General features: G+C 40.3%; 1 protein-coding gene across 4 annotated transcripts in view; it reads right to left on the bottom strand.

Annotated features, from left to right (window-relative positions):
• HHAT (hedgehog acyltransferase) overlaps positions 1-16,046 on the bottom strand; it is a 308,869-nt gene that overhangs the window by 50,705 nt on the left and 242,118 nt on the right. For all 4 annotated transcript variants that reach the window (XM_072733345.1, XM_025982284.2, XM_025982283.2 and 1 more), the window contains exon 11: positions 455-599. In XM_072733345.1, coding sequence (XP_072589446.1) covers positions 455-599 — 145 coding nt within the window. The remainder of the gene's footprint in view (positions 1-454; positions 600-16,046) is intronic.

A 16,046-nucleotide genomic window follows, 5' to 3' on the forward strand; every position in this document is an offset into this window, starting at 1 on the left:
AGAAACATCCACAACAAAGAGCTGTGGCAAAGCCAGGTGCCATGCCCACAGCTGTGGGGGAGCATAGTGGGGCTTCTAGGACCTTCCCTAGCAAGATGCTCAGAGTGGTAAATGAAACAACGTCCGACTTTGCAGTATCCCCAAGGCTGGGATGGTTAGGAAGGAAGATCAGGAAAAAGTTTAAAAATTAGAGCAGTAACAATAGCAGGTAAAGGTAGAGTTTAGAAGAGTTAGGATAGTACCTTTGAATGTTAAGTGCCACGTGTGATAGATAAGAGGTATATCAATTAGGGGACCCTGAAAGTCACGGCTAAACACAGGGAACTGTTTCTGGTTCGCATTTCACGGGTCTCATACCATGAACAGAACAATGAATGCCTCCCCCTAAATCCATTCGAGGTACCAACGGCATTCGTGGAAAACAAGATGAAAACAGCACTGCTGGGCAACTCACCTTGTATGAAGATCCTGTTCCAGTAGATTTTCCCAACTTGACTGCCCCCGAGAAACACCAGGTTGGACAAGATCAGCATGGAGGTGGAACAAGATGCGAGGGCAGCGTGGAATCGACGGCGGGCTTGTGGGGAGAGGAACTGAATCTGCGGGGAAAGACAGGCAGTGTTCATCACAGGGGCAGAAAAATAGTGCTGGGGTGCCCCCTGGCCCCTGTCTGGTACCAGCCCAGGGTGCCCACCCGAGCCTGGGCTCGGATGTCACCTAACAGCTCTCAAAAGTTCTGTTCCAGCGACATGCTCACTCTGGTCTAAGGAAAGAAGCGATGCACCCCCCCCCCCACCAACCTGTTCCTTCCTACTGCTGAATGGGCTTCTCCCTGACATGTGCAACACAAGAACTGAGGCTAGTTCGGATTTGGCTGGAATGTGTCCACACGTTCTCTGCGTGTAAACCTACACGTACAAGAACTACCCTGATAACCAACACAACTCCATGTAATGAGATCACGATCAAGGTGATCCTCTGGGCCAGTTAACTTGACTCTGGGAAGCCACCCTGTCAATCCAACCCACTATTAGGAAGAATCCCATTAAGAGGGTGCAGGAGAATCAGCACAAGCTGACCTCCTTCCTGGAATCAGAGCTCAGGGTACATACCCCACTGAGGGTGAGCCTGCAGCAGCGTCAGAAAATGGTCACCTGCCCCAGCACCCGAATACACAGGAAATGGAGAGGGGTTTTTCAGAACTGATGGTAAAGAATTCTGCTCATCCTTCTGAGGTCTTCATTGCACTTTTTACTCCCCTTTTAATGTCTTCTTCGGGATTGCATAAAGCAAGCAAGCCTTTATTGCTTGGCACTGGCTGTTCTGGTGGCCCTACCAAGTGAGATCACAGTGCTGTGCCTGGAGTGTGTGAACACCTTCAGTATATCCACAGGGACTGTCCTTAGGGACTGCATGTATGGAATGAGGACCAGGTATAGTGCATCAGCCAGGCCACAGGGCCCCAAGGTTTCTGACCATACATTAGTCTAATTCAAAGACACAGAAAAAAGAAGGAGCCAAGGGTCTGGAGACTCTTCCTGAATATATTCCTGAAGCCTACACATCTCTGGGGTCACTTGCATTCTGATTTCAGCTTGCTCCAATTACAAATAGAAATCTGGGGGTGCCTGCTGGTTCAGTCAGTTAAGGGTCTGACTCTTGATTTCGGCGCAGGTCATGATCTCAGAGTTGTGAGATCCAGTCCCTTGTCAGACGCCATGCTCAGCAGGGACTCTGCTTGGATTCTCTCTCCCTTTGCCCTTCCCCCAGCACAAGGACACAACTCACTCTCTCTCTCTCTCTCTCTCTCTCTCCCCCTCTAATAAATAAATAAGTAAATAAGTAAACAAACAAATATTAAAAAAAAACAAATCTGAATTACCTAAATTCCTAATAGGCAGAAGGAAGAAGCTAGAGGGTGTCTCCAGTAGGGGGCTTACTTAGTTCTGGCAACCGTGCGATGGATCATCTGGGGCCATTGTATTGTGTAAGCCTTGGCCATTGTCCTCTGGAAACCTAGAGAAATGAATTTCTGACCCCTTCTCCTTTTCCTCTCCTGCCAGCCCGTTTCTGTTCTATATGCTCAGATCCAGTTGCTATCATAGAACTCCCCATCCATGGCATTCTCCTCCATCATCACCTCGGAGAATGGTTTTACTGCCCTCATCTGTGAAAATGTGGCCTTCTCATGGATAAGTTATATAATAGGTACTGACTGAGTCATTTTCTTGGACCCGATTGTTCTGGAAAGCTCTCAGATGATGCTGACATGTCCCTGGCTAGTGGCTACCAGGCAGGATGACCTCTAGTTTCTCCCCTGTTCTAAGAGTCCACAAGCATGTTCAGGGGACACTGTCAAGCAAGACCAGATAAGAGATAACTATACAGTATAAAAACTGGTAATGAAAGAGAAATAGGGACAAAGCAGGCTTGTAACTCAGCACTCTTCACCTCTCAGAATAAGGAGATGTTAATCTATTGGTTTCCACATTTTAGAGCAGGAGAAGATATTTTCTGGGTATTACTGACTCAATTAGCAGTAACTGGGGAGGCAGGGTGAAAGGAAGCAGGGGGGTGGGGGAAAATCCAATAATAAATCATGAAAATATAAATTGCTGTAATTGGCATAAACGTGTCCAAATAATTCTCGCCAGGTACAAGGCCACTGATAATACATTTGATTTCTAAAGGACCGGATGAATCAGATGTTCTCCGACTTCTGTTCTGACCCCATCCGTGTCCTCCAGGCTTACATCCAGCTAGGGGAATTCAAAGGCCCCATGTAATCTTTTCCATATTAATGTCAATGACAGAGAATGCACATAGCTTGGTTAAGCTCAGAGTGGTTCTCCTTTTACAGGAAATGATTACAATTATTAAATAATTGACTGAGAAACACTGAGAGTGGAAAATGCTCTTTGCATTGTATCATTGTATTTCTAAGCAGGGCTATGTCGCTGGGTGACCTGGTAGGGGGCAAGGGCCAGGCTAGTCAGAAGCAGAGCTGAGGGGCAAGGGGCAGAGCAAGGGAGGAGGCGAAGGGGAGAGTGAGTGCCTGAGACATAGGGCTCCTCTTTCCAGCACCTGAGGCCCTAGTTCCAATGATCTTCCTTCGCTTCTGTGATTACTTGGCTACGTGGTTCAATAGTTCCCAATTCTACTTAGGCAAAGAAAAGTCAAAATACCAAATATGAAGGAGCCTCTGATCTTAGAGACAAGGGAGGATGTCTAAAATTAGAAATGAAGGACTACAATTCAATTTTTATAGAGTTAATTTTGTAAAAACTAAGCAAGAACATTAAAGGTGTAGGCTGTTGTAATCAATGAACTAGAAAGATGGAAAGGAGAAATCAAGATGCTCACAGGCAGTTCTTTATTACCCCCCAGGGGGAGCAGGTGGGAGACAAAGTAGGCGATGAAGAAGAAAATCCAAAAACCTGATTTAACTAACAGCCCCATCCTCTGAACTGACAAAATTAGCCTTGCCAAGAACGAGCAAACTTGACTGAGCATCACTTCTTTTCATTGTGAATCAGTGGGAGAGAAGAATGATAGGCCAAGTAGCAAAAAAGGGGCCTGTGTGGTTAACAGCGAAGGGGATGTGAATCTCAGCTGTAATTCGTCTCTCCTCTTCAGAGTCCCTGAAGACACCATAGAAGGTGACAGTTTTGACACTGGGGCTCTCTCTCTACCTTGGGAACCATCTGGCTTCAGCAACCGGTTTACATGATAGACGTATGTTCCATACTTAGGGGTCCTAAGTGAGAAGAAGTCACCTGGGCAAGGCCAGCTCCATCAATAAATCCAGTTTCCTGAATCTCTAGGGCTATAGGGCCAAGGTTCTCACTTTCAACTCTTGATTTCTTTTATATACTCTCCTCTGTATCCTATAACAAGTGTTGTCATCACCCCTGTCCTGCACATCTAGGAGACAGGCTGTCCGTCCATGTGTAGGGACCATGCCTCATATGTTAGTCATGGTTGAGGTGCTTAACCACCCCCCCCACCTCATCCCTTGGTAGGAAAATTTATGTGAGAGACTGAACCAAATGGGGATAGAAGTTAGCGTACAATGAAGAGTCATGAGGCATAAAAATAAGAATTGCCAATTGGTCAGATTAGGCAATGATCAGTAAATAGAATTTGATTTTAACACAAATATAACAGGATAAAAAAGAGGTCTGGTCTAATCATGGTCCCTTCTCAGAGGATACATGAGGCAGGTGATGGTAATCCAATATCCTGGCAGCAAAAAACTGGGAATGGCATGATCCTCAGGGGACGCTTAAAAATTGCTGACCACTTTTGGTCATCTCAAGGACAAAATTATGGCATATGATGGGCAGGGTCCAGGGATAGTATACATACTATATCATACTGACAATGTGTGAGATAGAATTGTCCTGCCCAGAATGTCAATAGTGCTTCTTGAGCATGGGTAAAATGTTTTCTTCTATATTCATTATAAAGCCAACTTCCCTCTTGGCTTATGGGTGGGGGCACAGAACCTCCCTTCCTCCCTCATAGGGAGAAAGGCATCCCAGGTCAGGGAAAGTGCTCTTTACAGTGCCCCAGCATGAACACCACCCCTCAACACACCTGCCACCCCCTGGCATCAAACTTGAGAAAGGAGGAGCCTCCTGGGCTTCCAATCACAGATGGGCATAGTTTACCACCAGTTCCAAGGCTCCTCTCCTTCTCACCACTCAGACCCAGAGGAAAGAAGAAGAATAGGAGGCAGAGCAGGTCAGAAAATATCGCTTCCTACACTGGGGTGACCAGTTCTCCCTCAGGGACTCTAACTTTAATGACACTCTTCAGGCCCAAGAGTAGGTACTGGACTTTGGGTCTGGATACAGCAAGCCCTTTAGAACACCTGGAAGTGCAGGCCCAGGGTAGAACTCTAATTCCTCTGTTTGAGGTCAGGGTCTTTGATGCAAGAAACAAGAGGTGCTGTGTAGAAATGCTGTATAAGGACAGTCTAGCAATGCTTTAAACTTCCCTCTGCAACAATGGCTTCCAAAGACAAGGAACTAACCCAAACAAAGTAAACCTTAGGGCAGAACTAAATTGTCAAACCAGTTTGCATTTCCTGCTGTGAAGTGTCAGCTCCTATGTTTATTCTTATCTCTATGGAAACTCTTTTCTCTTTTCCAGTCGGCATCCTGTCCCTGGAAATCAGAGGACCTGGGCTGGGGCAAACAAGTGGGGTGCTGGTTTGGTGCAGTCCATGGAATCTGGGTCAGAAGTTACTCTCAGAATGTCTGCGAGGGTGGGAGGCAGATGGAGCTGTGAGGCTGCAGGCTGCTGTGTGCAGTGGGTCCCCACCCTCGTCCACAGAGGGACTGCATGTGGGGCCAAGCTGGGAGGAGGGGACAGGCTGAGCATCTGGGGGAGCAGATGGGCCGGAGGAATGGCTGCTGGAGACTGACAAAGGCTTGGCAAGTGGGACCTGATACTGTTTATTTTTAAATGGGGAGAAGCTAAAAAAAGACATCGGGTGGGTTTGAGCAGCTGGACACAGTTCTCCCATATAATCACTGAAGTCTTTCATTTTCTAATAAAAATGGTAACCGGAGGGTAAGAGACGATGAACAAGGAAATGGCAAGGGGGATATCAGTGGAGACCAGGGAGAGCAAATGAGGGTGGACACCCCATAGGCTGTAAAGATGAGACCAAAGACAACCAAAGAAATAATTATAGCTCTTTTGAAAGAGAAAGGTGGCCAGAGCAAAACATTCAGGAGGACTTGAACTCCTGTCCCATCTTATAGCAACCCGCCAGGACACTGCTCCCCCTGCTTCTTTTGCCAGGGCATTTTGGTCATTTACATTTAGAAGTTTCATGAATAACCCCTCTCTTTCTCATGCTCCTCCCACCATGGTTAGTTCTGTCCTTCAATCTGCATCACCTAAGATCCATGCATACTCTGCGTGTGATCAGCAATTATTTGACACCTGTGTCTCTCTCTCCTTATGCTAAAGAAGTTACAGGATGTCCTAACTTCTTAAGTTCCATTCCATCCTGTATCCACGCCAAATGAATAGGTGAAGATGCTCAAAAGCATCAGCTCCTTCCTTCTTGTAAGCATACAAAAGCTTCACAATATATTTGGTCAATGAAGTTAAATTTTCCAATCTCTATTCTTGAGATCTAAGCAATGCACGCTCCTGAAAGAATCAAAAATTGTAGTGATAAAGACAAGGCCAGTTTTGTTTAAACAGACAAGTCGCCTGCTTCAAAATTTAGATATCCCACTTAATTAAAAACAGTGGAGGCTACAGTTAAGCATCCAAATCCACACAGCATATGAAGGAATATCAGAGGACTTTCAAATAACTAAGCAAATAACTAACTGGCTCTTGGTATAATCAGAGAACTCAAGTGATATTTGAGGAGCCAGGGTCCTGCTAAAAGTTCTGGAATGGCTAATAGTCTCACTCTGCATTCTTGTTCTTCTACTAATAAGCCCTCATTTCTAGTCCTCATGTCTCTGCTCTGGATTTTGCAGAAGCTTCTTTCTTAACTGGCATGTGATATTCTGGCCTTGTCCCCTCTGGCTCATCAAGCACACTAATATGTCCCTCCACTACACAAAATATTTTGGTGGTTCTTCATTGCTTGCAGACTAAAATCCAAAGAAGGCCCTTGACAATCAGACCTCATTTTACTTTCCAGGCGTAACTCCTACTACTCTACGAACGGCACAGTTCTATTCACTGTTCTTCCAACATGGCACATACTTTTACATCTCTGTGCCTTTGCAGAAGCTGTTTTCTCTGCTGAGAATGTGTCCTCCTGATTCTTTCCTCAAGCTCTAGCTCCATGTCAGCTCAGGAGACCAACAGCTTTGGACCAGTCCAAATGGTGCTCAGATTCTGGTCCCACTTTTGAACTGTGCTGCCCAGGGTAAGCTCAGACTTCTCATCACAATTCATATTTGACTGATGTAGGCTACTCTAACCCTGACAGAGTCAGTCACTCATTTTCTGTGTTTCTGTAACCCACGATCTAGACAGTATCAATCTATATGTTTTAAGATATCCAATTTTTGGTGCAAAAAAAAAATTCACTATGTGAGGAGCTTAACCTATATTGCTAAATAGGAAAAATTCTTCCCATTTTACAAAGGAGGAACCAAAGAGCAGAGACATTAGGTAACTGGTCCTAGGCACACACTGGTAAGTATAGTAGTAAATATAGTGCAGGGATTCACACATTCCTCTAGCTTAATGTCTTCATGCTCTCTGATACATGACACAAATTCATGTCTGCATAGCAGTGGGTGTCCCCATCTCTAGAATGAAATCTTCAAGATTTTTGTCTCTTCAGTGCCAGATACAAAGTAGATCTTCAAGAAATGTTTCTTTTTTCTTCAAATATTTCAAAAACTAGTACTTCATGCATGTACTCCTTTAGTAATGGTTGATAGAAATTGACCAAGTGTCAATTTCAGGAGCTCAATATTTTCAAGAACAAGATGGCTTAAAATGACACTATAATTTAAAAAAATAATTAGAATTCACTATTACAGTAGAGATTTAACATATATGCCCAGAAAACTACACCTGAAAGATCAAAAGTAAGAATATAATATAGCTGAATAAAAGTTAATAGGTGTAGCATCCAAATTGAAAACTCATCTCCGATTACAAATGAAATGATGTTATATGTAGAAAGCACAAAAGATTCTACAAAAATAAACCCAAAAAGCTATTACAACTAATGAAAAAGTTCAGCGAAGTTTCAAGATAAAAAATCAACATGCAAAAATCAGTTGCACTTCTATACACTAACAGTGAACAATCTGAAAAGCAGATTAGAAAAGCAATTCCATTTACAATAGCATCAAAAAGAATAAAATACTTAGGAATATATTTAACTGAGGTGGGAAAAGACTTACATACTGAAAACTACAAAACATTGTTTAAAGAAGAAACAGAAAGACAGCCATATTCATAGACTGGAATACTTAATATTACTAAGATGACAATACCATCCAAAGCTATCTACAGATTCAATGCAATCCCTATTAAAATCTCAATGACTTTTTTTCAAAAATAGAAAAACTTATCTTAAAATTATTATGGAATCTTAAGGGAACCTAAATGGGCAAAACAATCTTAGAACAGGCTATCAAGACAGTAACAGAAGAGGCTCCTACACTACCCTCCTCCTATGGCTATGCTGGATGTACAGCTATCCATGGAGTGATTTACACTGAGAGAAATCCAGAAACTAGCTGAGCAATTCTGACACATCAGGCAGATGAGAAAATACCCACATCTTAAAGAGGTGGGCAAGGCTGAGACACACTCTTGCCATAAACCTCAACCCCAGCATAGCATCATACAATTGGGAGATAATCCCCAACTCGCAGGTCGAACACCACATCTAGCACCCCAAATTTTAAGACCCCCACCACAGGAGCAGGCAGTTAACACTGAAAACAAAAGGTTCTTGTGTTCACCAGACCTGTAAGACTAGCAGACAAAGCAGCAGCTTATAAGGGACACATGAGCACTTTTTACAGCTTTCCCCCCAGAGCTCACTATTGAGGGGGCAAGCAAAACTCTCAGTCTTTGTCTGAAAGAGGTCTATCTGCATACTTGCTGCCTGAGGGGTGCCTAGGTGGTTCCATCTATGGAGCACCAGACTCTTGATTTTGGCTAAGGTCATGATCTCAGGGCTGTGAGATCAATCCCATGTCCAGCTTCGTGCTCAGCAGGGATTCTGCTTGAGATCCTCTCTCCCTCTCCCTCTGCCCATCCCCTTGCTCCTGCATACTCTCTCTCACTCTCTCTCTAAAATAAATAAATCTTTTAAAAAATGCTTCCTGAGAATCAGGCTTCTAATTTGGTACACACCTGAAGGATGACTGTGACCCTTCTAGGACACTGGGAGCTAATGGGACCTCCCCTACCTTTTCCCTCCAGCTTACTCTAAGTTGTATCTCCTTAGAAGGAGCTTGTAATCACACCTGCATGCCAGCTTTTGTAGTTTTGCCCAAGGAACAGGTCCCCCAGTGGCCTGGATCTGAGAACCAATGAGGCTTCTATTCACAAGTCCCACAGGATTGTGATAAACAAAGAAGCAATTCCTAAGGGGGCACAGGAGCACTCTACTGAGACCATAAAACAAGTCCTGGCACAGAGTGAGCAGGCAAAAATTCCCATCTCCCAGTTTTTCCCAGGAACATACTCTCCCAGCTGCTGTTTGAAGGTCTGGATTCTAATTATACTGCATCAAGGTGCTGTAAGCCTCCCCTAGAGGATACTAATAGGTCTTAGCTTCACCTAAGGGAGCCACTAAGAACAAAGAAGGTAACTTGAACTTGGGTAATTACAGGGGTTTGAGATAAAATTAGAAGCTCAGGGCAGGCTGACTGATATGGTTCATCTTCTACACAAGACCACTCTGGCAAGAATGGGAGAGATGACATTTTTATATAATGCAAAAAAAAAAAATTACAGGGAGTCAAAAAATATGATGAAACAGAGGAATATGTTCCAAACAAACAAGAAGATAAATTTCCATAAACAGATCTTAATGAAATAGAGATAAGTGATTTTTACCTAATTGACAGTTTAAAGTAATAGTCATTAAGATGCTCACCAAAGCCAGGAGAGTAATGTATGAACAAAGTGAGAATTTCAACAAAGAGATAGAAAGTACAAAACAGAAATCACAGAACTTAAGAATACAATAACTGGGGGCAGCTGGGTGGCTCAGCCAGTTAAGCAGCAGCCTTTGGCTCAGGTCATGATCCCTGGGGTCCTGGGATCGAGACCCATGTTGGGTTTCCCACTCAATAGGGAGTCTACTCTCCCTCTGCCTCTGCCCCTCCTCACCACCATGTGCTCTCTCTCTCTTCTCTCTCTCAAATAAATAAATAAAATCGTTAAAAAATATAATAGTGAGCTGAAAATTTAATAGAGGAATTCATATACAGACTAGATCAAGTGGAATAAATAATCAGCAAAGTCAAAGACAGGTCAGTGGAATTTATCAGATCAGAGGAGAAAATGAAAAAAGAATGAAAAGAGTAAAGATAAGGAAGTAAGGAGTTAAGGAGACTTATGGATACCATCAAGCAGTAAATATACATATTACAGGGGTCTCAGAAGAAAAAGAGACTGAAAGGGGAAAAAAGCTTAGTAAAAAAATAATGGCCCAAAACTTCCCTAACCTGGAGAAAGAAACAGACATCTAGATCTAGGAAGCCTAGAAAGTACCAAGTAAAAAAATCTAAAGAGACCTGCAAAGAGTCAGATTAGAATTAAATTGCCAAAAGTTGGAGACAAGGAGAGAATCTTAAAAGCAGCATAAGAAGAACAATTTGTTACATACAAGAGAGTCCCCATAGGACTATCACAAATTTTTCAGCAGGAACTTTACAAGCCAGAAGGGAGTGGCACAATGTATTTAAAATGCTTAAAGAAAAACATAGCCAACCAAGAATACTCCACCTAGTAGAGCTGTCCCTCAGAATGAAGGAATGATAATCAGTTTTCCAAACAAAACCTAAAGGAGTTCATCACCACTAAACCAGCCTTATAAGAAATTCTAAAGGGATTTTTTTTAGCAAAAACAAAAGGATACTAATAGTAATAAGTAAACATATAAAAGTCACTGGAAAAGGTAAATATATAAATTCAGAATATTCTAATGTTGTAATGGCAGTGGTAAACAATGTATAAATCTAATATAAAGATTCAAAAAAAGTACTAAAAATAACTATAACTACAAAAATTTGTTAATGGATACACAATGTAAAAGATGTAAATTGTAACAACAAAAACATAAAACAGGGGGATGTAAAAATGTTGAGTTTTGCATACAATGGAAGTTCTCAGTCTATAAAATAGATTAAAATAAATTGTTAAAACAGATTGTTACAAGATGTTTTATGTAAGCATCATGGTAACCACAAAGCAAAAACCTAACGTAGATACATGAAAGATAAAGGAATCAAAGCATACCACTACAGAAAATTATCATATCTCAAAGAGAGAAACAGAGGAATAAAAAACAACCAGAAACAATTAACAAAATAGAAACAGTAAGTCCATCTTTATCAATAATTACTCTAAATGTTCTATGGGAGTGTGGAATGACTATCTTGTACACCTGAAAATAATATTACACTGTATGTTAACTGAAATTTAAATAAAAACTTTAAAAAGTGTAAATGGACTAAATTTTCCAATCGAAAGACACAGGTATTTGTATACCAGTGTTCACTCCAATATTATTCAGAATAGGCAAAGGTGGAAACCAAATGTCTGTCAATGGATGAATGGATAAACAAAATGAAATATACATAGAATGGAATAATATTCAGCCTTTAAAAGGCAAAAAATATGATGGATACTACAACATGGATGAATCATGAAGAACATTATGCTAAGTGAAACAAATCAGAAGGGAAAAAAAATTACATGACTCCACTGACTTATGGTACCTAGAATTGTCAAATTCATAGAGAAAGAAAGTAAAATAATGGTTTCTGGGAGCCAAGGGAAGAAGTATTACCTTAAAGTTATTATTGAATATATATAGTGTTTCTATTTGGGATGATTAAAATATTCTGGAGATTGATGGTGGTAATGACTGCACAACATTATGAATAAATTTAATGTCTCTGAATTGTCTCTGAACATTCAAAAATAGTTAAAACAGTAAATTTTATGTCATGTATAATTTATCACAATGAACGAATTATTAGACATATACACAGAATAATGAATACATGTAATTTTCATACACAAGTGGACCATAATCAAATTGAATACAAACTAAGCCAGGAAAGGAAGAGAGATATATCTTAAGAGGTTACCATGAAGTCTATGCTCACCGACAATGGAATAAAATAAATCAGCAACAACAAAAATTTGTAAAACTTAACACACCAGTAAAATTTTAAAAATTTCATTGATTTAAACCAAAAATGTTTATTGAAGGAACAATAAAATGAACAAATGCTGGCAAGTATGATCAATTAAGAAAACAAGGCCAAATTAACAAGAGATAATAATAACATATACGAGATTTAAAACTTGTTGGAGATTACATAGCAATCTATTTGACAATGTACCTGAAAAACAAAATATCTAGAAAATATAAATTACCCAAAATTCACCTGAAAAAGCATAACCATACAACTGAAACATTGGTCAAAACTCTATGCTCAAAGAAAAATTGCCCAGACAATCTTAATGAGCAAGTTCTACCAGATGGTGAAGGAACACATAATTTCCATGGAAACTGTTTCAGAGATTAAAAACCATGGGAAACTTCCACTGATTTCATGATGTTAGTATAACCCTGACACTAAAGTCATAAAAAGCCAACACAAGGGAAGAAAACCATAAGTTAATCTTCCTTCTTCTACACATTACCTTAAAAATTCTAAATTAAATCGCTGTAAATTGACTATAGGAGTGATTAAAAGAATTCTCTCAATCAAGTAAGACTCACCCCAGGAATGGGAGGAGGATCTAACATTAAAAATATTAGAAATTCATGTAAATCATGAGGTTAATTCATTACAGAAGAATAATCTTACGATCACTCAATAGATGTCTATAAACCATCACGTAAAATTGCACGCTTATTCATTAAAAAAAAAAAACTAGTAAAAGATAAGAGTAAGCTTCTTTAAGTTGGTAAAGAATATATGTCAAAATCTAGAGTTAGTATTCCCACTAGCCTCAAGAAAAAAGATATTTTCACCTCTATTACTCAAAACCATACTGGGAGACCCAGTAAATACAAGACAATTAAATGCAGCAAGGGTTAAATTTGTTGGCAAGGACAAAATTGTCAGTATTTGTAGATGATATGACCATCAATCTAGACAATTCATAAGAAACAAATGACAAATTACTAGAGCCAACAAAAGATTCAAACAACATAAATGCAAAATGATCAACCCAAAACAAAAATCAGTATCTTTCCTATACAAAAACAATAATAAAAAAAAAAAGTGTCCAAAACTTCTAAGGAGAAATGATAAATCATTATGTAATAACATAAGGGAAGACTTGAACAAATAACTATTCATGACTGGAAAGACTCAGCATCACAGACATATTAACTCTAACCAAATTAAGCTGCAATTTAATGCAAATCTAACAAATTCCAATATAAATACCAAAGGGAGTTTTGAGGAACTTCACCAATTCTAAGACTCATATGGAAGAGTCACTATACAAAAATAGCTAATGTAATTTAGAAAAAGAACCAAAAGGGGCATGGAACTTTCCATATCAGGAATCAAGTCATACCATAGAGCTCTAGTATTTAAAATAGGAAGAATCAAGTTGATTGATAGAACAGAATAGAGCCTAAAAATGAACTCCTGTATATTTGGATATTTACTATATACTAAAGACGATCTTTCAAATCAGTAGGGAAAATATGGACCACTGAATAAAACAGTTTGAAGATATAAAAACCATTCTTAGTCACAGGCCATACAAAAAAAGGCAGTAGACCAAATTTGGCCCATGGGCCATAGTTTTGCCAACTCCTGTTCTATTCTATTCTTGGTATCTGTCCTAAAGAAATACTTACACATATGTACAAGGAAGCATAAATAGGCATCTCCACAGCAGCTGCATTTCCAAAAGAAAAAAATTAGAAGCAACCTAAAATTTCAACAACAGAAGAATGGCCAAATACATTATATATCCATACCACGTCCAATTATGCAGATCTACATACACTAATATAGAAACATCCTCAAAACATACCACGAGGTGGAAAAAAGCACAATTTTTAGAATATTTATATATTTATTATAACACACACACAGTAGTAAAGGTATGCGTGGAAGGCTAATAAGTTAACGCTCATGGAAGAAAAGAGAACAAGGTGTGTTTGTTGGGGTTGGGGAGGGGGTGACTGCCTTAAAGGAGTCCAGTCTTCTTGTTTTTTTCAAGAACATATTATCATGAATGACTTCATAAATTAAAAAATAAAAAAAGGAAATCTAGGGATCTTTCCACTTAATGACCTTAGACCCTGGCTATATCCCCTAAGTAAGGAGTAAAGGCATATGGGTGGGAAGATAGAAGCTGGATGACCATCACACCCAGTGTTCATGGCACTGGGAGCCTCCTTATCTAAGTAGTACTGAGGCCCCTTGAGACTATTAAATAAGCCTAAAATGTGACAGTGCCCTCAGCTACATCTTGGTCAAACACAAAACCAAGAGCTTAGGGCAAGGCCTGTTTCTAAGCAAACCTGATATTTAAAAATTTGAAAGTGACATGGGGCATCTGCCTGGCTCAGTCAGTTAAGCATCTGCCTTTGGCTCAGGTCATGATCCCAGGGTCCTGGGATCCAGCCTCAAGCCAGCCTCCTTGTTCAGCTGGAGGTTGGCTTCTCCCTCTCCTTCTGCCCCTCCCTTCCCCTGCTCGTGCTCTCACGCACTCTCTCTCTTGTTCTCTCTCTCTCTCACTCTCTCTCAAATAAACAATAAAGAAATAAAATGAAATCTTTAAAACTGACGAACAGGTAAAGCATTCCAAAATGATTTGGCCAACAGCAAAGAAAACGGTTCTTGACATCCAGTTAAACACAGTAGATTACCTATCTCTGCTCCCTTCAAAACCCCATTAAAAAGCAAGTAAACATTTGAAAAGGTATAAATCCACAGGCAAGGAATGGAATAGAAGTGAAAAGCAAGTGAGTAAAAGCAATCCATTTTTGTCAAATAGAAAGCAGATGAAGGAATTAGCAGCACGGAGACACTTGGATAGTAGATATCAAAGAGAGGAGAGTCATTCATTCACCAGATCCCCAGAAGGCCTAGCCATTAGAGGCACCATATACCACAGATGGCAACAGTAAACCATGGAGAAAGAAACCAGGAGGGTCGATTAAAAATCTAGGTAATGAGGGTGGGGGAGGGGGTAACTGGATGATGGACATTTAAGGAGGGCATGTGACATAATGAGCACTGGGTATAAGAAAAAATTTTTTTTTAAAATCTGGGTAATGGGCATACAGACCCTGGGGTTTCCCCTTTCTCTGTCCCCCATCCCTCCATGATAAATAAAGGTGACAACAGGAGTTTTTTTAATCAATAAACTGCATTAGAGTGATTCTAAACTTGGGGACAGCAGGTACAGTGGCATTTCATACTACCAGAGATGTTTTCATTAACTTTTTGGAGAGAAAAACAGATTACAAAATGGCATTTCTCAAGAGTAAAACAAAAAACTAGAAGGCAAATTAGAGCTGCAAACTTTTCAGGAGGAATTACCTTTCAACCTTAAAATTCAATGCTCAGATAAGCAATCAAATGTAAGGGTAGAATAAAGACAGTTTGGGAAACACAAGGTCTGTACCGCATTTCTAAAGGGAAATGATCCAGATGGGACAGGAGGATGGAAGGGTTTCAGGAGAGGTTCTCCAGGAAAAGAAGAGATAGACATACTACGAAACACATCTGACTACATGGAAAACACTCTTGAGGGATTTTTCAATTTTACTGGGGAATTTGGAAAGAAGAGGTGATAGTAAACTATGAGTCAAAGAGAAAGAGGCAAGGTGATTCTTAATCTGAGGTGGGGAAACAGTTGACTGAAAAGGAAATTCAATTATAGTATATTTACTGGCTTGGCAGTGAGCCACACTTAACATGGTGGTAATAAGGTAAACATCAAGTGTTGATTTAAGCCAAAAATAGAGATGCTATTATATTAGAACAGGAAGTCGGGAGTGGGTCTCAGATGCGAAAACCTCAGGGAGGAGGCAGTTAATATTTACAATTCATAAGTGAGGAAATAAGAGAATATACTTTAGAAAGGCAGAGGCAGGTGTCAGAAACAACTAAGAGAATTAGAAGCTGTTGCTGAGGAGAAGGACGTATGTGCACGAGGAATGGAGACCAAAGATTCATTTATCTCAAGGAAGCTTTGCAGTAAGATCTGACTTCTGACCCATGAACACATATTTCTTAAAGTTTCTGGGTTTCCATTCTTTCCCACTGAAAAGCAGGGATGATGATAGTACTTACCTACAAAGCTACTAT

This window comes from Vulpes vulpes, chromosome 13 (genome assembly GCF_048418805.1).
Source record: "Vulpes vulpes isolate BD-2025 chromosome 13, VulVul3, whole genome shotgun sequence".
NCBI lineage: Eukaryota > Metazoa > Chordata > Mammalia > Carnivora > Canidae > Vulpes > Vulpes vulpes.